This window comes from Cuculus canorus, chromosome 2 (assembly GCF_017976375.1).
Source record: "Cuculus canorus isolate bCucCan1 chromosome 2, bCucCan1.pri, whole genome shotgun sequence".
Taxonomy (NCBI): domain Eukaryota; kingdom Metazoa; phylum Chordata; class Aves; order Cuculiformes; family Cuculidae; genus Cuculus; species Cuculus canorus.
Window position 1 is genome coordinate 79336759 of NC_071402.1, and position 26507 is coordinate 79363265.

At 41.7% G+C, this 26507-nt stretch overlaps 1 protein-coding gene and 1 long non-coding RNA gene across 5 annotated transcripts in view; one reads left to right on the top strand and one right to left on the bottom strand.

The window, feature by feature from the left end:
• RETREG1 (reticulophagy regulator 1) overlaps window positions 1-14699 on the bottom strand; it is a 66107-nt gene extending 51408 nt beyond the window's left edge. Inside the window, exons 1-2 of one of the 2 annotated variants that reach the window (XM_054058693.1) lie at window positions 14323-14699; window positions 49-155 (exon numbers count right to left, since the gene is read on the bottom strand). In XM_054058693.1, the coding sequence (XP_053914668.1) occupies window positions 49-155; window positions 14323-14618 (403 nt within the window). In that variant the 5' untranslated portion in view covers window positions 14619-14699. The remainder of the gene's footprint in view (window positions 1-48; window positions 156-14322) is intronic. The other variant, XM_054058694.1, reaches the window with a different exon arrangement.
• A 302-nt stretch (window positions 14700-15001) lies between these two features.
• LOC128851120 (uncharacterized) lies at window positions 15002-26501 on the top strand. Of its 3 annotated transcripts, XR_008448373.1 has the most exons (5): window positions 15002-15260; window positions 17022-17199; window positions 17579-17628; window positions 22873-23065; window positions 24395-26501. It is a non-coding gene; the product is annotated as an uncharacterized LOC128851120 (long non-coding RNA). The 3 variants fall into 3 exon arrangements; XR_008448371.1 differs by having other exon boundaries at window positions 22873-26501; XR_008448372.1 differs by lacking the exon at window positions 15002-15260 and adding an exon at window positions 16485-16535 and having other exon boundaries at window positions 22873-26501.
• The last annotated feature ends 6 nt before the right edge of the window (window positions 26502-26507 follow it).

A 26507-nucleotide genomic window follows, 5' to 3' on the forward strand; every position in this document is an offset into this window, starting at 1 on the left:
ACTAATATGCTCTGAAATGCAGGTGTGTAGATCAGTATACTGCCTTACCTTTTACCCTCGAGAACACCAAATCCTTTATTATCTGAAGAACTAGTATTCCAAGCATTACGAGAGAAGTCAGATGATACACCCTCCAAGAGGTCAGTGCAACAAGCCTGGAATGTCAAGAAGAAATAATTGTTGAATATTTTTAAACTTATTGGAGGTATACGTAAACTGATAGCTGATATTAGTACCAAAAATAAGGAGAGAAAAAAAAAAAAAAAAAAAACTGATATTATGTTAATTGAATTCAGTTTTCCCTCTGCAATCTTTTCATGGGAGGCAAACACCCAGAGCTCCAAGCACAACAATCTCATTTAAAGATGCAATTGCTAAACATACATTGATTTCATATCAGATTTTTGTCCAGGCTTTTATGTAAGCACAGAGGAAGTAGAGAAAAAATATTTTAATCCTTGCCTAGGACATATTACTTTAACACTTATTATGGTTTTATTAACATAAACTGCCTCCGCACAGCACTTTTTTTTTATTCACATACAAAAAAGGTTAGACATTTTCTTGTGTTTCCTGTAAGACCTATGTTCACACAAGATTTTTATATAAAAAAACTCTCAAATGCAAAGATGAAGTAAAACTGTTCACTCAGTATAATACTCAAAGTTGTCCTCGTAATGAGCATTTGTGAATGTTGTTTTTCATCACATAAAAATCTTTGAACGTGTCTAATCAAGTCAAACAGCCCTAGATTCAGAATGTATGATTTATAAACTCATGTACTGCTGACTTGCTATCCAGGTGTGTCTGGAGATTAGCTCGGCTATGTGTTGTACTGACAAATATCTCAACACATAAAAAAAGGATCTGAAGCATATAAAAATTAAAATTCAATTAAAAGATAAAAAAAAAAGTTTAAGTGTTTTAATAGCTTGTTTCAAGCATAATAAGACAGAGATCTGAATATGGATTACGAGCACATTAGTATCTTTTTCCAGGCAAAAGCAAAACCAATTAGCTTAAAAAAACCCCACAGCTGAGGCTATCCAAAACCAACAAGAAGCCACTGTCCAAGGCAGTGGATAAAATGAGAATACCAACAGAAACAAAATCATAAAAAGCTGAGGTTTCCAAGAAACCTCTCGGATCTGAAAACAGGGCAATTGGTCACCCAACAAGTGGCTGCTGCAGAGTTTTTCTGGAAGAAGGAGGGGGAAGTGAAGTGAAAAGGAGTATCAAGCACAGCCTCTGGAAGAAGCCAAAAGACACTGTTTTAGCACAGTTTTAAAAAGGAAATTGAATTCTAGGTGTTCCTAACAAGTTCAGGATAAAACGCAGTATTGGAAAACCTTTTCAGTATTCCTTGCAAACCTCAAACCACAGGATTACATCAAAGAAAACGTCCTTGCCACTAATCTTCACATTTAACAGAAACTCATAGTGCCCAATTACGCTGAGCAGACCAGGATATGACTTCCAATATGAACAGATAAGCTCACTCCAAAAGTTTTTTTCAATATGAAGTGCTTCTCCATCTCCGCAGAATTCAAATTGTAATACCATGACCCCATACAAAAAAACCAAGTATGCAATCAGTACTTCTGTTTAATTTCAGCCACCTCAAGAAAAGTAATAGAGATGTTTAAGGAAAGGTATGCACTTTCAAAGCTGCTCATGCATAGCTCATTAAACCAAAACTCCTAAAAGCTTTGTATCATGTTGTCCCGCTATTTTTCATGGTGATAATTTTCAGCATTAAATACCCATGATTCTGTTTAAGGATCATGTTTAGCTGCACACAAAGCTTTGCTTAACCTACTTATTCAACTTAGAAAATAGAGGAGGGGGGGGATGATACACTGTTGAGAAAAAAATCAAATGAAAGACTTTCATAGATCTTCTAGGTATTATAAGTTCGTAACAAATGCAGACTTTTAAGTAATGTGGGCTCGATGCCATGCCTATTCTGTAGGTTTCTTGTAACGTCTGTCCATTAATGTCTTATAGAATCAAACAGTATGCCCTGACTTAGCAGTGAGCGCTAGACAGTCCTAAATGGCTTAAAGAAATGAACCAATAATGAAATTTATGTATGGGCATGTGAATGCATGTGCATACACACACACACACATTATACTAGTTGTTAAAGGTAAGATCAGATGTTTACTTAGAAGGTTTAGCCTGTCTTTCAAAGAATATACAGAACATGTTTGACCTACTTTATACTCACAACTAAACCATACTCCTAGTTTCACTGCAATCACAGCTGTCACCTGCTGTTAAAAACAATTGCACTAATGCGGACTAGGATTAGCAAACAAGGATTAAAAAGGTAGCATCCTCTCTGAAAGATGCTTCCAAGTCAATACTCAATACTGCAGTCTTTCTGCTCCATAGCTTTTGGGAAAAAAACGTAATCTAGTTGTAGCAGTTAATGCATTACAGTAGCCAAACAAGGGCTCTTCTCTTATTTGGAGAGCTTTGAATTGTTCTGAATGGACTTTTCGTGCCTTAACATTTTGAACTGTAACATTACTTCCTCCCCTGCTTGAGGACCGTTTATTTGCCCTGTGCTGCTTGAAAGACCATCTCTTCTGGATTCACTGACAGCCAGTGTGTGTCAGTGCTCAGGTGCTCCAGCAATACGGATTAGAAAAACTGTTTTGAGAGTCAGATGTCAGAAAGACCCATGTGCTTGCAGCCCTTGATTGTCAAAAGCTGATACGGTTCCCTTGTAATTTTTATGCCATATGTCTATCATGAACTTATCAAAAGGTTAGTCTGATATGCTGGGATCTGAAAGTGACTTATTATGCTGCCAGTACCCGGATTCAAAATTCTTATAGGAATTATCAATACGATGCATAGCAACCAGACTAACAAAAAGTTTCAGTAATACTTTTGCTTATTACTACAATTCAGGGCTCTTTCCATCCTTCTTTTTTAAGGAAGAGAACAGAGCTTACTTCAGTATTTCTAACATACACGTACACACACATCTCTGACAAAACTGAAAGGCTCCAGAATGACATCACCGTATACTGCTCAAAACTATTTCTGTTTAGTAGAAGAACTATACCCATGCTTATGTAACAAACTTTTATGATCTCTTTTTAAGCAATAAACAAAACAGATTCAAATGCAAACCACGTAATTTCTTCTACAACTGGTGTGGAAGTAAAGATACGTACATTAAAAAAATGTTTTAAATTACTTTTTAAAGTAAAGTACTGGCAAGGGAAGTAAAGACTAACAAGAAGGGCTTTTACAGGTACATCAACCAAAAGAGGAAGGTCAAAGAGAACGTACCCCCACTGATGGTTGGAAATGGTGATCATGTATCAACAGATAAGGAGAAGGCTGAGGTGCTTAACAACTTCTTTGCATCAGTCTTCACCGATCACCACTCTCCTTGCCCGTCATGGGACAGCAAGATGGTGACCAGGGAGGTAAAACCCCTCCCACAGTAGAGGAGGATCAGGTTCGTGACCACTTGAGGAACCTGAACATATAAAAGTCTATGGCACCCAATGAGATGCATCCCAGAGTCCTGAGGGAATTGGCAGATGAGGTTGCCTAGCCACTCTCCATGACATTTGAAAAGTCATGGCAGTCAGGAGAAGTCCCTGGTGACTGGAAGAAGGGTAACGCTGTGCCCGTTTTTAAAAAAGGTAGACAAGATGACCCTGAGAACTACCGACCTGTCAGCCTCACCTCTGTGCCTGGGAAGATCATGGAACAGATCCTCCTAAAAACTATACTACATGATGATTTGTTGTGTTAATGTGTCTTGCTGGTATTGACATATGACCATCCTATCCTATAAAAGGTTGGAGAAAAGACAAGAACAAGGTTTCTTAGTGTACTTTTCTATCTTTAGGTGATGTGATATCAGGTAATATCACCTGCTGGAGCAAGTAAAGGAGTGCTTTAATCAGATTTTGCCTCATCATTAGTTTTAATCATAGAATAGAATCACAGAATCAGAGAATAGTTTGGGTTGGAAGGGACCTTAAAGATCATCCAGTTCCAACCTCCCTGCCATGGGTATGGACATCCCACTAAAGCAGGCTGCCCAAGGTCCAGCCTGGTCTTGAACACCTCCAGGGATGGGACAGCCACAACTTCCCTTGGCAATATGTGCCAGTGTCTCATGACTCTCATGGTGAAGAAATTCTTCCTAATGTCTAGTCTAAATCTGCCCCTCTCCAATTTATACCCATTCTCCCTCATCCAATCACCACAAGCCTTTATGAATAGCCCCTCTTCAGCATTCCTGTAGGCCCCCTTTGGGTACTGGAAGGTGGCTACAAGATCTCCTCTGAGCCTTCTCTTCTCCAGACTGAGAGATCCTGCCCTCCGATCATCTTTCTAGCCCTCCTCTGGACCCATTCCATCAGCTCCATATCTTTCTTTCTTACATTTTCTTTCTTACATTGAGGATTCCAGAACTGGACTTCGATGAGCATTAGCCGGTGCTAGTTATTTTGGGAAAGCTTTGGTAGGTACACTTGTAATAACCATCTGCCCTTAGAAGAATTTCAGAAACAACCACACAAATACATAAAAGCTGTGAATAGCACAAACATGAACATAGAGCTCTGCTTCACCATCACCTATGACGATGCATCTACTGGATGCACAACTGATTGCAGACTTCGGTTCAGTGCTCATGAAACACATATTTATGTCGTGAAACTAGAGCTTAACCCTTCAGAGTATTTTTGTGGTGTTTTAAATAGCATAGGTTGGTATATCCTTGTTTCCTCATTAAACACTAAAGGTAAAAATCCACTAAACACCTTCCATAGTTTTCCATAGAACCACTCTTGTTCCAAAAGACATGGCTATGATGCACCATTGAACAAAAGTGAGAACTGTTCATAGCTCCAAATGAGGTACCTGTATGCAAGCGTGTGCTACGACATAAACCAGCTAAGAGAATGGCACTCATCTGTAAAGATCAAATATTTCTAGAGGGCTTTGAAAATGCTCAGCTGCCAACAAGGGATATTCTGCTTTAAAGGTATGTCTACGCCTGCTCTTATGGGGAATTGCCCACCACCTTTCAGACAGACATCTACAGGGATAAGTGAAAACATGGTCATCCCCTCCTCTGCAGAGAGGTGGAAACCAGGGATGGTCATGGACGGTTGTCACTGCCACCTCCCTCTTCACATCCCAGCCATGCTCTGCCTTGAGGGACATGCAATTTATTTCCCCTTAAGAAATCAGATGGGAGTGTAAAGCCGTGTAAGCCCAAGTCAGGGTGAATTCCTCGGCTTTTTAGTTCAGCCCTTGTGTCTTCACAGGCAGCACATGGTCCTCAAAAAACTGCTACCTGGGGACCTCTGTAGCACTAAGAAATGTGTGCCCCTTGGAGCAAGGGTCCTGAGAACACAGCACTCTGGGCTTGCACTCAAACTGCTGTGTAGTATCTGTTTAGCTGAAAACATGTGAAATACTGTAATAGAATGCTTCTTAAGACACATACATTAAAAAAAAAGTTTAAAATTACTTTTAATTTAGTGGAGAAAAGTTTAAGCTTCTGTACAGATACAAATTAGGAAGAAAAACCTTTTTTGCTCAAAGCTTTTTCTAAGTAAGAATGCCAATACAAGAATTTTGATACCAAAGACTTTAAACAAAATATTTCAACCAGAACAAAACGAAGAAACGGAAAGCAGCTGATTCGTGACCTATGTGCCAAACAGCAATGAGTTTTCCATCGTATTGTGCCTAGAAGACTAAGAAATTTATCATTAAGTACATACAAATAATAAATTAAAAAACCACCCAAAACAAAACAGAAGAGGCATAATTATTATTCTAAACCTTGCAGCATTTTCTTTAATTCTTTCTTTGTTAAGACAAAGACAATTCAGTCATCAATCTTTTATTCAAGAGGCTTATTTGTCAGGTTTTATTCAAAAGATTAGGATCATATTCATTCAGCCAGGAAGCATAGATCAAATCAAACCTGGGTAGCTGATCTTTAGAAAAGCTTCTAGGACTTATCAAGAATAAAGATTTTGGAATAATAAATAAACCTCTTGTCATAAGAAACAAACACTATTACTACATTGACAGCCACCAGCAGAAGTGCTAGTTTTCTTGGAGGTCTGTGCACAGGTTGCAGGGCAAAAGGCAAAGATTGTCGAACAATTTTAACTAAAGTTAGTAACACATAGGATCAAAATTCAAATTGCATATTATCTCTACGCCACATAAAGGAAACAACATTTTAAACTTACAAATAAGTCCAAAATAAGGTCTAAATAAAAAGGAAAATAGTACAAATCTCTAAGCAAAAGCTTTAGAAAAATCTTTAAAATCCTTTGCATTTAATCATCAAAGAGAAATCTGCTTATAAGTTGCTACACATGGAAGTGTACGGCGGTCTGGGAAAGAGGATCAATTCAATAATAAAATGTTGCATTCCAAAATTACCTTGCACTGTGGAATACAGTAGTTGGAATCATGTTTCAACATTTGTGGTTTGTGGATCAGATTTACTGTAACCGATTGCATTCAGATAAACATTTAAAATAAAAAATTGAGAAGGAGGAAGTTTAAATGACCTAAACAACATACGTTACGAATCTACCATGACATCAAATGCTACTGTTACATCAGCGACAACAGGGCCTGGTATCTCCACGGAAGTTAAAATTATTTTGAATTAAACACACAACATCAAATAACCAGGCTTCCTTTATTTTTTGCAGAAACATGCCCAGATGACCTTAATTAACCTGCACTCTGGCAAAGTACAGAAGAAATCTTAATCTCATTTTCTCATACAGTAGCAGCAGTTTGATATTAAACAATCCACCTCTACCATGCTGCCCTAAAGCTCCTTTTCTTTAATGCTCTCATTAATCCTGTAACATCTACCATGGAGTGTAGCGTAGCCCCCTAAAATTTCCACTGTTCTCAAAGTTCTACTTATTATTTGAAAAGTCTTATTATTCTGAGTTAATACACGAAGAAACTATTGTTTCACTCTTAAGACAACTGCTTTAGACACGGAATTTAAAAGTTTCAGGAAGACAGAATAAACTCAAGCTATGCTGCACTTCTTCTCTTCTCCTTTGTTCAGGATTTCCATCGTTCACCAAACCCTCATCCTGGATTTGGTTCTAAATTATTCAGTAATGCTTGCTTTCCATCAGTTCCTCAATTATCCATTTGATTTCTTTCCTGATTGATCCTGTTTTCATCTTACTCGTTGAAGAATGCTGTAAACTGTCCAGGTTTTTATGTAACACTGTCTGGCTCTTAAACAATGTCAATTTTCATTCCTGTAAACCAATCTCTCAGCCAAAACTATGCAGTCACTAAAAAGCTGTTGATATAATGGCTTTACATTTTTTTGCTAAGTAAATTAAATGAATTTAACTTTCTGTTCTACTTTTCTGCCTCCGCAGCCTTCAAATGTTTTAGTAATTCATATTGGAAAAGTGAACATGAACTTAAAACTGCCCAAGTGAAAACAAGTAGACCCTAAAATTATATTACAACTTGTGCTGACATCGGAATTCTAGCTTCACCTGAGAAAGCATATTTTGGAATATCACCTTATAGAAAAAATTACCAAACCACAAACATTTTTCTACTCCAGCAGAACAAACAGCAAATTATGCTACTGTAGCTGGGTATAATAAAATAATCACAGAACCAATATGCTAGAAAAGGTTGGTAAAAGGAGCATAGTAAATAAATTAAGGCCATCAGAGCAGAAGAAATAAACTAGCAACCATGTAAGACACCTACAGACATGGATGCACACTGATTTCGTAACTGCCTATGCCAGATTTTTTCTCTTCTCTTTTCTGATAACAAACACACTGTAACTACAAAAGAACCACATCTACTGCTGTTATTTCAGGAACAAGAGACAGAAACTCAGGATTTGATGCAGGATTACAGTTTATTGTAAACTACTGACTCGTGCGCTATCCTGATACTTTATATTTTGGGAAAGTAATCCAAAAAACAACTAAGAAAGTAGCTCTCAGATTTCCTATAACAAAGACAGCTGAAGACTCAAATTTCCCAAATTCAAAACCACATTTAGGGTCTGGCTGCTATAAAAGAAGCATTCCGTCACAGGAATTTATAGATGTGTTTTCCCGACTTGTGAAATATCGCAAATTTAAGATAGAGAACTGAACGCAAACATACTACAAACTGGGCTCAAAATGCCAATATTCCTTCTTACTCCAACTCACTTAATTTTCATGCATTGTCCTTTAGATTTAGATTTCACAGATCTCCTTTATTCCAATTCTCAACCTAGTTTGGTAATCTCCCTCCTGTTGATTGCCACTGATGAATTCCCTACTAATGCTCTAACTGAAAGCAAGTATTTTTGACCAAATAATTTCTTCATTAGGGTTTAAATTTGGGCAGAATTAATACTTTCTGTATTAATTTTGGTTGGTATGATCTCAGTTTTGAGTGTGGTTTTGGGAAAGCTTCAGTCTGAGGCAGAGGGGGAGGATTCTGAATTACTCTGTAAACTGAATTATAGCAATAGGAGAGGTTCAGACTAGACATAGGAAAAATGTCTTCACCAAAAGGGTTATCAAGAACTGGAACTGGCTGCTCAGGGAGGTGGTTGAGTCACCATCCCCAGAGGTACTTAAAAGACAGGTAGATGAAGCGCTTCGGGATATGTTTTAGTAGCAGACAGGTATGGTTTGGCTTGATGATCTCAAACGTCTTTTCCAACCTAGTGATCTGTGATATATGTTCTGCAACTTGCAATTTCAACAACTAGACTCCTCAAAAATCTTGAGTTGGTTAAGTAGAATTAAAAGATGAATTTAGAAAGCAAACATAATTGATAGAGAGTCTCTGCGAATTTTAGTAAAGACACCTGGTAGCATGCTGGTTATGAGTGGTTTGTATGGACAAAAGCCACATGTTCCTTGTACAAAGACTGAGTCATCCTTAATGAATGGTGCACACAAACTGCTTGAGAAGAACAACAACCAACCCCAGGCAGTCCTGCTACACTGACTAAAAAACACTAATGATCACCACACCAGTCTTCTAGGAATAACATTACTAGCATAAAACTGCCTAATACAGACAAAACCAAGAAGAAAGTAACATTTTCTAAGCATTGAACTTCATAAGCTTCAGGATCTCAAGTCCACCAAGATGTCCTGTATGACTGAGTAGCTCCCCGAGGACTACATTTCCAGTGGCACCCACGGTCAATATTGATAGTAGAATGAAATATGAAGTCCCCTTTCTCAAACACTGAAAATGGAACATAATAACACAACAATACCAAACATACATAGAGTTGTAAAATACAACACCAATGTGCCTGCCCTATGCCTAATACGTCAGCTTTTTTCTCAGAACAAGCAATAAAAAGTGTACACACACTGCTCTAAATGTGCAGGAATCTCACTTGTAGTAGTGATACCATTTACAGTTTGTGTGCAAACGCCTGAAAGAAATGTGTAGCCCAATACTATTTTCTTACATCAAAAGAATAAATTAATGAAGGAAAAGTACTTCGAAATCTCTCCATGGTAAGCACTTTCATTGCGAAGCAAAGACTTCAAGTACGAAACACTTCAATAACAAATCTCAAAGCAAACTGGATACTTAAAACACACCAAACTTCTAAACTCTGAATGTGTTTGTCACTAACATCTAAATAGCAAATAGATTTTATATCTGAAATAACCTTACTACCACAGTTCTTACCTGATGAAATGCACATGTCCAGTTCATATAAAACAAACATTGTTTCCTCTTTTGATTAATTAATTCTCCCATATAAACAAAAAATATCCATTAGGAGTGACACCAAACAACCCAAATCTCCAAATCTAAGCATGGATGGTAACAAAAGACACTATTTTTAATGGCAAGATTGGCCAGCATACCTGTCTAAACCAAGGAATGATACTTATCTTACACGGTTAGTCAGTTAATTTGTTTATCCAGTACAACAACGTCATATAACGTGGTTAACAACAGGCCTGCAGTAACATAGGAATTTGTCTATCACAAAGCACACAAAAAATCCTCAAAGTAAAACTTCGGTTTGGGCTAACAATGAGAACAGCAAACAGGGCAACACAACAAATTCATTTCACAAGGAGAGAGAAGTGGAGAAATATCTATGACACCTTAAGTCTTTCTACTGCCTCTCTTCCAAAGAAACCCTAGAGAAATCAGTCATCTGGGCAATTGATGAATAGATGTAACTGGTGCACCTAAAGATAACCTTGCACACATTAATGTATTACTGTCATAGTTTAACCCCCACTGGCAGCTAAGTCCACACAGCTGCTCGCTCACCATCCCCCTCCCCTCGCAGTGGGATGGGGGAAGAGAATCAAAAGCATAAAAGTGAGAAAACTTCTGGGTTAAGATAAAGACAGTTTAATAGGTAAAGCAAAAGCTGTGAATGCAAGCAAAGCAAAACAAGGAATTAATTGACTACTTCCCATGGGCAGGCAGGTATTCAGCTATCTCCAGCAAAGCAGGGCTCCATCACCTGTAATGGTCACTTGGGACGACAAATAACATAACTCTGAAGATCTCCCTCAACCCTCTTCTCCCCCCAGCTTTATATTGCTCAGATTGCCATCATACGGTACGGAATATTCCCTTCATCATTTGGGGTCAGCTGTCCCAGCTGTGTCCCCTCCTAATTTGTTGTACACCCCAGCCCTGGTGGGGTGAGAGGCAGAAAAGGCCTGGGCTCTCTTTAAGCACTGCTCATCAGTAGCTAAAACATCTCTTTGTTATCAACAGTGTTTGATGCAGTACAAATCCAAAACAAAGTGCCATACTAGCTACTATGGAGAAAATTAACTCTATCCCAGCCCAAATCAGCACAATCACGTTTGAAACATGTATCTGCAACTATAAAATGTACATTTGAAATAAATAATCTGCAAACTGCAAAACATGTATTACAGCACAGAATTACCAAAAATTAACTTGTCCCCTGACCTCACAGAAATATTGAGGATGACAGATTGGGGAACAAAAATTAAAAGCTGCCACCCCTCCACCCTTACCCATACCTATACACAAAGTAATATGAGCTTAAAATCTAGTACTGACGGTTAATATTTGTCTTAAATTAAACCTAAGATTGAAAGTTATCAGCTCAAAGCCTAGCACTTAGAAAGAATACCTGAACTAAAATCCTGGCATCAGCACAGACTTTCTCCGTTCTTGGACAAATCACTCACTTTCTCAGTATGGTGCGTGTAAAATAGGGGAGGAATCCCATTTTCTCATGTGGTATTTTGACTTCAGTTTGTAAACTAGGTAAAGCAGAAAAGTAGAATGTACATTTTGCATGGTTAGGTGCCAAATAATATTTATTTAATCCTTGTTCATTTTAAAGATTTTCAACTGAGGTCATTTAGGGTGGGGGCTTAAAGTTGTTCATCATGAACAAATAATGGAATTGTTAAGTGATGGATGCTTTTTCAATAACCAGATTTATTTTCATTTCCAGCCTAGTTTCATTCATTTTTGAGAAAACTTTATTAAATGTTAGTTCACTAAATATGTCAGTATGTATAAAATTTAAATTTTATTATAACAAATATTTGATACATGTATTCAAAATATTGAAGTAAAGTATATCGTGTCAGTTTTTGCAGGGTCTGAACTTTAGCGCAGCCTTTATGTCAGAAATCTAAGGAAACTGAAAAATGGTAGAGTACAGTACTGCCGTGTCTAAGGACATCCTGAAGTCAAGATCAAGAACTAGTTGCTTTAAGATCAATAACTAGTTAGTTATTTATTACGAATACTCAAAAAAAATGAAGGAAAAGAGAATGAAATTAAATTAGTAAGTTTCTCGTACCTACAAGACAATTATTTTGGCAGTAAACATCAAAAATGCATTTATATACCCTACCACAGTTAAAAGAAAAGATGAATTGGAGATTACAATCAAATAGATATAGATACGTAAACATCACAGAAATAGCTGACCCTCAGCAGCTCCTACTGCAACAGTTTACACATGAGGTGTTTTGAATGGCATACATGAAAGAACTAAACTAACTGTGAGGGAAAACAGTCTCACCAAAATGAGAGGGACGGGAGGATGGAACTACTGCTACTTTTCCAACATTTGGAAAATTGTAAAATTAAACTTCACCTCCACTTCATCCCTCTTTCACCAACACTACTGCTGATACAGTAAGAGAAGCCTCCCATCCAGCAGTACAGACTTATTAACTTTGAGGAATACTGAGATTAGAGGCCCTGCACACTGGGAGTGCAACTGTGTCTGCAGTGGGGACAGATGCTTACTGGAATATGACAAAAAAGATGAGGTGCATGAAGTGGTAACTGGGCACAGTTTCTTCAACCCAGGCTCCGGCCAGCACAAAGTGCGGTTAGGAGAGAGTTCACAGGCAGCAAGGGCCAACTCGCACTCCCAGTCCTCAATCAGTAGCAACTGGCTGGCTCACTACAAACCAGGTTGACCAGCTAGATCTCAAATGAGAATAGGAAAAGCAACAAACACACTGAACTGCAAAGACTCACAATGCCCATACCAAAGCAGAGAAATCTGATATTAGACTTAAACGATTGTTTCATTTTCAAAGTGTCAGATTTCACAGGATGGCTAACAAGATCTTTCCTGATGTTCTTCAGTCTCAAATCATGTAAGTTTACTGGCTGTCATACCTGCTCCTACATATTTCCTAGTTTGTCTCCACCTCTCAAATCTCCCTGGCACTAGGAGATCTGAGCGAGCCTCCAGCTGAGGCACAATTGCACCAAAATACAAACAGTCCTAGCCCTGACTTTTGCCACTCTGACTCACCTCAGCAATAAGAAAGTAGAGTGAACTATAAATTTTGATAGATTAGCTTCAAATACTGGCCACACACAACTTGCAAGTAAGACTTCCAAAGGAGATTTTCTATAGGCATGACATAACGCATGCACTATGTACCTTGCTTATGCTCAAAGTTGGACAAAAGAATAGCAAACACGTTGCCCAGCAACTACTATTCCCTGAGACACAAAAATGTATCCTTGGAAATTTTATCAGAGCTGTGTTGCAAAGAAACATAAAAGCATTACGACCCTTCCAAATCGCTGAAAGATCTCTGAAGGATGGAGAAAGTTGAGAGCAAACCCACGTAACTTCCTCAATGAAATGATTTAACATGGATACTTAAGAGCTAGATGGATAACAAAAGTCAATCTAAATTAGACATCACACACACTGCTCCTGGGATTGAAAAGAATAAAATTACTTTGAAAATATTTGCACTGAGATATTTTCTTGTGCAACACAAAGCTTCAGGAAGCTCTCTTGCCACGATTTCGATCTCGTGTTTAAACTTCACACTGTAAAGGGTACAGAGAACTAAGTGGAGTTTGCAACCAATCCACTTCTTTGCTTGTTTGCTTGTTTGCCTCTCATTTGCATAAGAGGAAAGGTGGCAGTTGTAGCCACAGCAAGGGAAACACAACTCAGTCTGAGTCTCAAAACTCTTATTCCAGTACCTGAAGGGGGCCTACAAGAAAGCTGGGGAGGGATTTTTACAAGGGCATGTGTTGACAGGATGAGGGAGAATGGGTATAAACTCGAGAGGGGCAGATTTGGACTAGACATAAGGAGGAATTTCTTCATGTTGAGGGTGGTGAACCACTGGAACTGGTTGCCCAGGGAAGCTGTGGATGCCCCATCACCTTCAAGGTGAGGTTAGATAGATGGGGCCTTGGGCAGCCTGATCTCGTGGGATATCCCTGCCCATGGCAGGGGGGTTGGAACTGGGTGATCTTTAAGGTCCCTTCCAACCTAAACAGTTCTATGATTCTATTAGACACAGCCTTAATGCATAAATCATTCTACATGCGCAAGCAGGCACACAACAACACTTCAGGAGATCAGAAAACAAAACCTACGGCAATGCCAAAACCTAAGATCAGGGGAAAGCCTTGAAGAAGTTTCATACAGAACAACAAGTTTCTTCGTGCAGAAATAAACACAAGAGTTGTCACCAATGCAACAACCACCACCTCCCTGCGCTACTTTCTGGGGTTTATTCAACAAAACGGTGCCCGAGGAGAAGCAGCTCGGTCCAGAAGCACCACTGGCGCGCTGCGGGAGCGTTCCCGATGGAAAATCGCGCGCACCCGACACAGACCCCCGGTCCCGCTTGACCAGGGTCCAAAGCCGCCGCAGGGCCGCGGCTCGTCCCGGCTGGGGGCAGCGGGGTGGCGTCCACCCCGAGGAAGGTGATGACACGCAGGGCCAGAGGCATCCCCCCGGGAAGCGCCGCCCGAGAGGCTCACCAGAAGAGCAGGTTGGCGCACACGAAGCCGCCCAGGCTGTGCAGCGGCCGCTCCCAGCTCAGCGCCGCAGCCACGCAGCAGCCCAACGCCAGACCCGTCTCCCCCAGCAGCGCCGCCGCCGGCTCCGCAGCCCCGGCTGCTGCTGCCGCCGCGCCCCGCTCCTCCTCCTCCTCCTCCTCCTGCTGCTGCTGCTGTTGCTGCAGCAGCGCTTCGGGCCGCTCCCGCCCGCCGCCGCCGCCGCCGCTCTCCCCGCCTGACCCCGGCGAGCGAGGCTCTGGGGGCACCGCGCTCGCCATGGCTCGGTGGCGGCGGCCGCGCTGCGCGCGGGAGGGGCGGGGCTGCGCGAAGAGGCAGGGCCACGCGTGAGAGCGGCGGTGCCGCCCGGGGACGAGGCTGGGCCGTGAGGGAGAGGGGCGGGGCCCCTCAACCACCTCCCCAAAGCACACCGGGGCGACGTCACCTAGAGCGGTGCAGGGGGCGCGGCCTGGCAGGGGAAGGCGGGGCCTCACGTGGTGCGTGGCTCAGCCCCCTTCTCAAAATACAGTGGGGTGACGTCACCGTGACAGGTGCAGGGGTGTGGCCATGAGGGCGGGGGCGCGGCCTAGAGGGCGGGGGCGTGGCTGCGCGCGCGAGGGGCGAGTCTGAGCCGGAGAGTGGCGGGGCCGGGGAGGGACGGGGCTTGGAGCGCGGCGATCAGCCGCTCCCCCCGTAAAAGCACACGGGGGTGACGTCACCACGAGCCACACGCACGCTGGGCACGGCGCGGCAGAGGTCGGGGGAGAACCGCGCTTACACGCAGCTGTCACGAGAGGCTGCGCGTGCGCGCGGCAGGTGCCGGGGGCGAGGCCTTGCCGGGGAGGGGCAGGGCTTGGAGCGCGGTTCTCAGCTCCACACACTTCAAAACACACGGGAGTGGTGTCACCGCGATCCACGCGCACGTAAGACACGATGCGGGGGGACTGGGGAGGGGAACCACCCTTACAGGCGGGTGTAGGAAAGGGCTGCGCGTGCGCGTGGCAGGTGCCAGGGGTGTGGCCTGGCGGTCGGGGGCGTGGCTACGCCTTGCAGGAGCGGGGGGGCTCGCCGGGGAGGGGCGGGGCTTGGAGTGTGGCTCTCAGCCCCCTCCTCAAAACACACGGGGGTGACGTCAGTGCGAGCCACACGCACGCTGGACACGGCGCGGAAGGAGTGGAGGGGCACCGGCGCTTACAGGCTGGTGTCACGAGGGACTGAGAGTAGGGAGGTTCCAAAGGGATCTGAACAGGCTGGACCGCTGGGCTGAGACCAGTAGCATGAGGTTTAACAAGGCCAAATTTCGGGTCCTGCACTTGGGGTACAACAACCCTGTGCAGTGCTACACACAAGGGGAAGAGTGGCTGGAGAGCTGTACAGAGGAGAAGGACCTGGGAGTGTTGGTTGACAGTGACTGAACATGAGCCAGCAGTGTGCCCAGGTGGCCAAGAAGGCCAATGGCATCTTGGCTTGTATCAGAAACGGCGTGACCAGCAGGTCCAGGGAGGTTATTCTGCCTCTGTACTCAGCACTGGTGAGACCGCAGCTTGAGTACTGTGTTCAATTCTGGGCCCCTCACCACAAGAAGGATGTTGACGCTCTGGAGCGTGTCCAGAGAAGAGCAAGAAAGCTGGTGAGGGGGCTGGAGAACAAGTTTTATGAGAAGTGGCTGAGAGAGCTGGGGTTGTTTAGCCTGGAGAAGAGGAGGCTGAGGGGAGACCTTATTACTCTCTACAACTACCTGAAAGGAGGTTGTGGAGAGGAGGGAGCTGGCTTTTTCTCCCAAGTGACAGAAGACAGGACAAGGGGGAATGGCCTCCAGCTCCACCAGGGGAGGTTCAGACTGGATAGCAGGAAAAATTTTTTCATGGAAAGAGTAATGGAGCACTGGCACAGGCTGCCCAGGGAGGTGATGGAATCACCATCCCTGGAGGTATTTAAAAGACGGGCGGATGAGATACTCAGGAACATGGTTTAGTGGTTTATACGAATGGTTGGACTCGATGATCCAGTAGGTCTTTTCCAACCTGGCGATTCTACGAGTCCATGACTGCGCGTGCGCGCGGCAGGGGCGGGGGGCGGGGCCGGTCCAGGGGTGGGGCCTAGAGCGCCGCTTTCCCCCCACCGGTGACGTCAGCGCGAGTAATATAGTAAACACGGCGCTGAGGGCGGGGGGGGAAAGAGCCCGCCCTTACAGGCAGGTATCACGAGGGTTGCGCGTGCGCGAGGCGGGTGCTGGGGTGCGGGGCCTGGCAGGTGAGGGTGCAGCGGCAACAGGGCCTGGCCAGGCAGAGAGATTGGGGGTTGCGGTCCCCCGTGTGGGAAAGGTGGACAAACCCATTGCCTTCTTGGTTTGGGAAAGGGTGTGGATTGAAACCTACCGGAAGATGTTTCTGCTGTGGCTCCCTTCATCTCTTCTGTGGGTCTATCCCACAGCCAACCTGCAGTTTCCAAAATCATCAGAATGGGTTGGGTCGAACGGATCTTAAAGGTCATCCAGTTCTACTCTCTGCCATGTACAGGGACACCTCCCACTGGATCAGCTGCTCAGAGCCCCAACCTGGCCTTGAACACCTCCAGGGATGCGGCATCCACAGCTTCCCTGGGCAACCTGTGCCAGTGCCTCATCACTCTCAGGGGAAAAAAAAAAAATTACTGCTATCTAATCTAAATATCCCCTCTTTCAGTTTAAAACTGATCTCCGTTGTCCTCTCCCCACACTCCCTGATAAAGAGCCCATCCACATCTTTTCTTCAAGTACTGGAAGGCTGCACTTACGTAATGGGAATATGTTGTAATGCAGAGAACTTTTCCTGAGACCATGAAGGAAGCTGGGGAGTTTGATGGCTTCAATCTTCATCTTAGGTATCTGAGAAACTTTCTTGGATCTAAACTGTGTTGTCCTGTCATCTATACTACTAAATGTCTAGCAGGGCTTGAGATGGAAGCTTAATGCAGTGTTTAAGGTGTTGAGTTGCATGATGGGTAATATGATCACTGGGGAGCTGAATTCTGGAGAGTGTGCCTGGTGAGAAACATATCTCGAGCATCTGTTGCTAAACAGGAAGAGCCAAAAATTGGATTAAAAGAACATGCTGTGCAGTGTAAACTGCATAAAATTAAATAATTTTTATTGCATGAGCAAAGTAACAAAACTACAGGAAGAATTCGGATTAGGAGTTAGCATCTGTTTCTAGCTTGAGTACACCCTGTTAGCTTGATTTTTTAATTTTTTTTTTAACAGGAAAAGGAGTTATGCGCACTTCAAGGTCAACAAGGATTTTTTTCTCTGAGGTAAAAGAAGACAAGATCACAAAATGAATTAAGATGACTGTGGGTCACAAATTGCGTTTTGACCAAATGATCTTGGGAAAGAGTTACATTACTTCTCTGCTCCCACATACTGTGTGTAGTATATGGATGTATATGTAGTACCCGAGAGGAAGCATGCAGAACATTATTCTACATAAGCAATTGCAGTTTTTATAAAGGACATTTTTGTTTTAGGAAAATTTGTTACACTACTCTTCTTGCACCTCTGAGAACCTAGGACCAGGCAGACCTGCCTAAATAATTAGCCTGGCTATAAAGTGACTAATTAGATGTTATCTATAAAGTTCTGAGAGAGCAAAAGGAAAGAGACAGGCTCTCCTAGTAACCCAGAACATGTGGATGGAAAAGAAAGGCTTTGAGAAGCAGTTGCAGCAAGGCTAGAGAAGCACTTTGTTGTTTTGCTTCAGTTTTATGTTGCTGGATAAAGCTTTTCCCTGCTGTAAAACAGGCAGCTGTCTCAGAGGTGTCAACTGCTTACAGTTACCTAACACTGCTCCTGGTGTTCGTGAGCAGCTGACACCTCTCCAGGGTATATGCAGTGATTGCCTTCAGATGCCAATTCCCTGGTTTGGGGAGTGGGAGCACACGGACTTTTTACCAGTCCATGTTAGTAAAATTAGGGTTATCTCACAAGGAAAAAAAGGTGGGATGAAGAGCACAAATAGGGGAGTTTCTCCTGTACTTATCCTTTCCTTTTTCAGAGCATTGTAGGATGCTGTGTTATCTATGTCAAGCTGCTGTTCTAGTGAACACTCACTGTAACTTGCCAAAATCACCCCCAGCTTAGCCAGCAGCAGCCGACATTCCTTTCCTGATGCTCCATTATTTCAGTAGTGGGGACTATCCTATCCAGCATCTAAGTCCAGCTAACTCCAAGGACTCGCTAGAAAAGAAGTTGGGTGTTCCTTATGCACTTTTAAACTGCCCATGAGATAGTTAGCCCCAAAAAGCATGCTGGAGTTAGTGTTTAAATTTGGGCTTAACCAATATTAGGTCTTAATTTATACTGAGCTTGTGAAATGTGAATAATGGCAATCTAATCCTATGGAAGTGGTTGGGTCACCATCCCTGGAGGTGTTTAAAAGACTTTTAGGTGTGGTGCTTACGGACACGGTTTAGTGGTGGGCTTGGCAGTGCTAGGTTAAGGGTTGGACTTGATGATCTTAAAGGTATTTTCGAACCTCAATGATTCTGTGATTCTAGGATTAAAACCATGGCACGTGTCAGACAATCCGCCCTTACCAATATTCCATTTTTTAAAAAAAATGTTGGACTATGATTGCATGCCTCCTTCTCCTTCCCAATTTATACTCTGTACTGTACTCCCTTCAGTCACAGGAGTTCAAGAATCCTATGTCTTCTCAGAAAAGGAGGAATGGAGTGGAGGATGAGGTGGATTTTTAGTGGGTAGGGTAGACTATAGGTGTTGGAATTCTTTCTGGTTTTGATTAAACTTGCATCCATTCTAGATTACTGGTCTTCACTATCCTGACCTATACCATCAGTAGAAATAGTGAAAAGGAATGTGTGTTGTTGTTTTCTTATTGTCTCTTTATTTCTCATGTATTGGTAAATTTGTGGTTTCCATTTTTAAAATCTAAAATAGAGAGGCAATTTATAGAAGAATTTAATATAAAAAACCCTAACAACTTGTCATCAGCAGGATGATGCTGTTTAGCATGCTTGCACTGCCTCAGCTAGCTTTTCAAAGTTACACTAATCTCAAAAATAGAACACTAGTTTAGAGAGAAGGAAGCTATATTCTGTTTCAGTGCTTCCACTGTCCTGCTGCATGAGAGGTGAAGATTGCTTTTATCTTATTGATACACCTAATACTCCTTGTATCTTCCTAACCCACTCTTTTTCTTCTCCGTTTGATTGAAGTCTTTATAGATGGGGGTGATCTATGTGCTTGTGCAATGCCAAGCCCAAGCAGGGTGCAATCTCGAACAGAATTCCCAGGTACTTTCCCAATATCAAGAATGAAAAACCCCATGAAACCTAATTTACAAATCAAAACTGTGGTTAATTTGTAAAACAAATCTTAAGGACTGTGCTTGCAAAAGCTTGTAACTGACCTTACTTAGTTGCCTGAGGTTATGGGATTACTTAGCGTATACATAATTATGCTGGGTTGTGGTAGACAATATTAGTTGCTAGGACAAAATTAAAACCTGGTGCTTTTAACACTGGGTCTGCAAAAATGTATATTTAGAAGAAAAATACATTAATGAGCACAGCATGCTAAGCAAAATTGAACTTTCCCAATTTAGGCTTTTCAAAATGCTCATATGTTACACTGAAATGTTTATCTGTTGGGCAGCTGGAATTACAGCACTTGTTGGCCTTGTAAGCTAAAACTACCAGGAGGTATAAGAAGAAAAAAAATTACAAAAGAAAGAATGAGAAAATTATATGAATGTTGATGTGGCGTCTCATCCAGAAATGTTACTATTTGGGTTTTTTTTTTTTTTTTTTCCCCCTCTCTGCTAGGTTATGCTGCTTCTTAATGCCTGTGAATTCAAGGCTTTGAGAGCAGAATCCAACAATGATGTATGGAAGAATCATGCTTATTTTTCTAATTTAGTTTTTCTATACAGATCATGGTTAGGATGCTTTGATACCCCTGCATCAGATATTCCTTTTTTTTGTGTAGTTAAAGTGTGTGAGATCAGTGGTAGATGTTCCATTCTCAAATGCCGTGTTGTTCTTTTCTGAATCCCAGCTTTATAAAATTAAGCTAGTATAACTATAAATTTCTACATTTTGAGTTGTTAGTGTGGTATTAGATGGATAATAAAGACAGATCAGCCTAAAATTAGAAAGGAGGACATCTCTGATATAACTATTTAGGATCTGAGACAAAGGAGTTTGCAAAAGAAAATGTATGTTGGCAGGCTCAACAGCTATGGTTGAAGCTGGTTAAGAAATCTCTTAAAACAGGTGGTTTTAGCCCAGGAATCACATGGTACAGCAATATCATAAGATATACAACAATTTATAGGTGTTCAAAAGCACACTGTGTTGCTGTTCTTGTCTGTTCAATTACATCATGTGGAAGATCAATAAAAATAACTGATTTTCATGGATCAATTTTTGGACCTAATTATTGTCATCTCTTAGATAGCATTATCTGAATACTGTGTGATAGATTGTCAATAATGACTTCATAGGTTTAGCTCCACTCTTTAGTCAGCTGCACCTGAGAGCAGGCCAAGCAGGCCAGCAACCTTTTCGAATCTAACAATTGTTTAGAATTTATGAAACGGGTAAGCTCATACAGGAGTTGTCATTGGCAAGGAAGAAGCAAAATTGCTGGGAATCTAGAAACTCGTACATTAGTCTTTTGGCTTTGTTTGTAGGGAGAGTGAACATTGGTAGTGTGGTAAAACTACACAATGCCTTAAATATTGAGGAGAGGAAAGTAATCTAAGGGATTTGATTATTACATTGACTTCTGTGTCTTTATGAACTGACCTTTCAGATGCAGGCTGTGTGAGTGTTCTCTTCTTTCAAAAGTTGATGCACAAAAGTAAAACACTGTGCTGTGTTTTAAATCTGTAGTTTGAGAGATAAAGATTCTCAAAGTGGAAAGAAGTGTGAGATACACACTATTGGGAACAGTTGAGAATGGGGAGAAGAGTATGTTTGCTGTGTAAGCACCCATACCTGCACTCCTGCTTCTGCCAGGGAAAACGCTACAAATTGTGGTCTGTACAGCTAAGGCTGCATTGGGCCAGTGGGTAGATCAGTATGCTCTGGCGAGGTATAGTCGCAAACAGGTAATTTCACTTGAGGTAAAAGGTAGAAATTCCTGGTAGCAATCCATGGAGAAGACGGTTGGGTGCAATATTTAGTTTGGTAAATCGATAAATCTTAGTGGGGAGGAGGCCAATGTAATACCTTGCTAGAGAAAACTGGATTGTGGCACTGTACCTAGAAGACCAACTATGGTAGCATGGGTGGGGAAATTTTCTCTCAGAAGGGCATATAAGAAAGTTGTAAGGAAGTGTCCTTCAGAATGAAAAACAAATACAGTCGCCTTTATATGGAATTTCCCAAAGTGCACACAAGATCCTCCCTTATAGGGAAGCAAGAAAAGGAAAAATCTTTGAGAAAAGAGATCTTGAAGATAGGATAAAATTACTTTTGGCACGAAGTAATCTAAAAAATCAGAATTGCTGTTTTAAGATACAGAAGATAGGAATTCTTAGAAAAATAGAATGGGTGGGAAGGTGGTAAAAGGGGAAGGTTATTTTTTTAAGGGACCTTGCTAATATAAATCCCCGAAGTTAATAATTGTGTTGCCAGGAGTGAGTTGGAGAACCTTTTAAATGTTTTCGTTAGAGGCACAATTGTCAGAACAATGTTTTTATGTAGATGAAGCAAAACTAGGTAGCATAATCATAAAGGAAGGGCTGGATGCTCTTATGGGTAGGAGTGAGCGAAGTGAGTTGTAACAACGTAGAATGAAAAAATCTCCTACTTGGGAACTAATTTCAAAAATTAGTTAAAGTCTTGTCAGTTGATTAAATTTGGCCCTCTGTCCACTGCTTTCATCTTCATCAGTCTAGAATTCCCACACACAATGAAAGGGTTGTCACTATGAATGGCGCTAGTGAGCTTGTGAGCTACAGGTAAAGTACCTCAAGTAGATGAAAGTATTAGTACTGTTGTTATAAAGCAACAGTAAGGTGTTTAGAACTGTACTGTTCCCACCTCCTTTGTTTTTAAAGAACTTAAACCACAATAAATGCTGTAAGGTGCTGTAAGGCTGATAAGGGAGAATAAAAAACTTGATTTTGATAAAAGTTTATGTAAGAAAAAAAGTTAGCTTGAGTATTCATGCAAAATGAAGGCTGAAAGGTGAAGCAACTACTCCTTATAAAATACATTGGGCGGAAGGAGTGGGTAAAAATATATATGTGGAGGAAGAGTTATTGAAATCAAAAGATTGTGCTGGAACAGGAACAAATGATTTGGTCATGAACCAACTTCAGGCAAGAAATTTTGGAAAAATGTTTACAGAGAAATTCAGGAACAGCTTCCTGAACAGGGTAATGTGGGCAAGTAAGTGGAATGAAAGCAGTTGGGTTCCCCTCTCTTCCCCTGTATCAACACAAAGGAGTGACTGCTCAGTTAGAAACTTGCCTTTTTGGCCTTCAAAATTTCAGTCTTTGCCTTCTTGGTGTCCCTTTCTTCCAGGCCTTCTGATGCTTAATGTATTTTTCATTTTATGATTGCCCAAAGCTAGATATGGCTGGGGCTATTGGCGTGTCTGAGGAGCTGCCTGAGTAGCTGTTGATTGTCCTAATCACATCTGGTGGACAGCAAGAATTACAGGAGGACTTAATCTCCTTCTCCCTACCCTAGCCTGTCGTCTTTTGATGAAGACCAGGTAAAAGCATACTGCAGATGGGACCACTCTCCATATGGCTCCCTTCTTTGGATCGCTGCTGCCTCTTGTGCTTGCTTCCCATGACAGTTGTAGCATGTGTAGTTTTTCATGCAATTATATATATATATTTCAGGCCTTGTGTCTGTTGTGATGTGTTGTGGAAAATAAATCCGAGTGGCTGCCTTCAAGATTAAACTTTATTAGTTGCTTTCTTGTGATGAGTATTTAACTGGCATTAACAACTCAGTAGGTTAAAAGAGATAGGGGTGGCTGTAAAGTCCCATGAACCACTTACAAATGCCTGTCCACACAACCTCACCCACACCATGGCACAGCTGGTAGATATATTCCTGTATCTGATGGAGTGAAATGCAGTGGGTTTCTAGGGAAACCATGCACAGTTAGTTATATTCAGGACAGTGCTGTCATATTTTTTTTTGGTTGGTACCCTTCTGTATTTACTTTACAGAGCTGTAAATCATGTGGAATGCATGTGCTGCAAGAAATAGTGTGTCAGTGTTGAAGAAGCTGCCGCTGTTGTGCCCAAATTGCTGTAAAATGGATTTATGCCAGCATGACTTGCAATGCTGTAACATGTCTGTGTTAGCTGCTTGTACTGGTGCAAACCTGTGTATGCCTGTTATAGCTGCATGCCTCAAGAAACACAGGGCTTGAAACTTAGGTTTCTGATGCAACACTTTTTGGGTAAAGCCATTTCCTCTGCATGACTTGTGTAATTAAGTTTATTAAGAATCCTGGCACCCTTACAAATGGATGTACGTGTATTATGAGGCACAGGGAAAGTGCTAGACTTAAGCTTGAGGACAAAGGTGGAATTGAGGCACACCCAGCTTTAAGGCTTTAAGAAGATAATGAATTGTATTTCCTTTGCAGCTGCCACTCTAGTCCAAGGCTAGATTGCATAGTTTCTGCCCAGCCTGTGCTCTAGCAGCATGTCCGGCAGGTGGGGTCCCGGGGCTTTTCTTGCTGTGGCTGTATTTGACCAGTCAAGAGGGCACAGAACCTACTGTTCTCCCCTATGGGGTTTTTGCTGGGGTCAGTGTAACTACAGGGCCAATGGCCCTGACCTGCAGATCTCCCAAGGTACCCCTGTGCAGAGCGAGTGGCAGCGCTGTGATCAGGCCACGTCAGTCCTGAGCAGGTGGCTCCGCAACTGCCAGGTGCCAAGGCCATGTGAACCGAGCAGCCTGGCAGTGGGAGAGTAGCAGCAGAGCAGGAATTGCTGCTCTTATTATCTCAGAAAATATATCATAGTTTCAAATCCTGAAGACCACAACCTGTAAAGTGAAATTCCCCTTTTCCCTAGAGAGGCTGGACAAGGCATGGTGTTTCTCCTGGAATCCTTTAATTTCAGACACTGAGTTCTTTGTGATTTCTGATGCACTGGACCTACAGAGAGTAGCAGTTGCAATACAACGACTTGTCCAAAACTACAGATCTATTCTTTCTTTTATAGGTAATCTTCTACAGTGTTTGTTCTTTTGCAAACATGAACTTTTTATTTCAAAACAAGGATAAAAGTAAAGTATTCTAATTTGTGATGAAAGTTCCCTTCCTCTCTACAGATACACTCAGCTGCTACTGTAACAGGAGAGAATTTCTGGCTCTAGCAAGAAATTTCATGTATTTTTGGAATAAACTTTTACTAAGGCAAAATAATTTGTAAAAATAGATCATTTTCTCAATCAACTTTTAAATATTTATAGTTTAAGGAGCACTGTTCTTGCTTCCAAACTCAGGTTTGGAAGTATTTATGCAGTATTTATTTTAGTAAACTGTGCACTCGTATCAACAATTAGGAAAGCTTTTATTTGCCTCAACAGCAGCAACTGAACTAGGATTTGCGTGGCAGGTTGGCAGAATTGGCACGCATGAAGAGAGGCTCTTAGATGTTGATACAGGCACTTCCATGTATTGACTTACGAGCAAACATTGCTCCTAATGGTTGATAGCATCCAGAAGTCAGTCTGGTGGTAAATAACTGGGTAAGTGGTGTCAGCTTCTTGAGACTCTGACCCTGAAGACTGTCAACTTGTATATGCCTGTATGTTTTTTTTTACCAAATAATGATGAAGATGTGTCAGGGAGTTTTCTGAGCATGTTTACAAACAGCGCATAGACAAAACTGAATATTCCTTCTGTGCTGGCTTGCTGGCTAAGATGTATAAACCATGTCATTCCAAGGATGACTTGCTAAGAGCAACTAAGTTCTTTCTAAACAACATGCATATGGAAAAAAATCAGAGATGTTACAGTCTCAGATGCTCTGTGTGTGTGCGCGGCTGTACATACTGGAGTTGCAGTTCTCTGATTTTTCTTGTCTTCCTTAGGCAAGTTCACCTTTGGGAGTGTGGGGATGTGAAATTAGTAGTGTAATTTAGCAAGTCTTTAGGGACTAAGGAGCAGCATCACCAGTGAAGCGACTAAAAATATCTGCCAGTTAGAGGAGGGTGGAGCAAGCCTTTGTAGAGGCTACGTACACTCCCAAGAGCAGCACATGCTGCACTACTATGCTGTGGCTGGCTAGTAAAACCAGGCCATCTTACATCAGGGCTACACAAATAGCAGAAGCTTTACTTGCACATTCCTTGTGGAGTGGAATTGCTCAGCAGTCCGTCCCCTGGATCCTGCTGGTGTAGCTGACACATATCACATGATCAAGGAGGTAGTTGTGATTGCAGAGGGAAACCTCCTTGATTAAAACACAAAGCACGTGCACCTTTCCAAGCAAAAGCCTATATGTACACTCTACACTGTGTTCCTGACTTGGCTCCTGAGAAGACAGATGAAATTGGGGCTTTGACACAAGTCCAACTCAGTATGAAGTGGAAACAAAGCACATAACATATATTTTCTTTATTGCTGGACTTTTTTATTTTTTCCAGTAAGTAGGCATGATTCCTTAAAGGCTGAGGTTTTTTTAATACAGTAAGGTTTTTCAGGTTTCTTTTTTTGCTGTGGACAAAAGGATACCTTTGATCAAAGTTTTGCCTTATATTACAGTATTTCTGTACAAAAATAAAAGTCCAAAATCAGCTTTATATTAGCTGATATTCCCCAATTTATTTACAGGGTAGTGTCAAGAACCTTCATCAGGCAACCGGGTAAAATAGAAAACTCTGTATTAAAGCAGTTGCATTGTATAACTTTGCATTTTCCAGTCAACTCGGAAGGGCCCTGACCTTTGGAAGTGAGTCTGGCTTGGAGAGTCCAGCCAGAATTACAAAAGTGATGTTTTAAAAGAGAAAAATTAATATTAAAAACTTAAGCTGGCGTTGTGTAGTACTGAACTGATAACTGTATTTCAGTATTAGGGTAGTCTATAAATACTCTCAGCTACATCTCTCTTTATAATACAGCAGATACAGAATGCAGACTTCTGCTACTTACGTGGTAATACATATTTGCAATATATAATTGC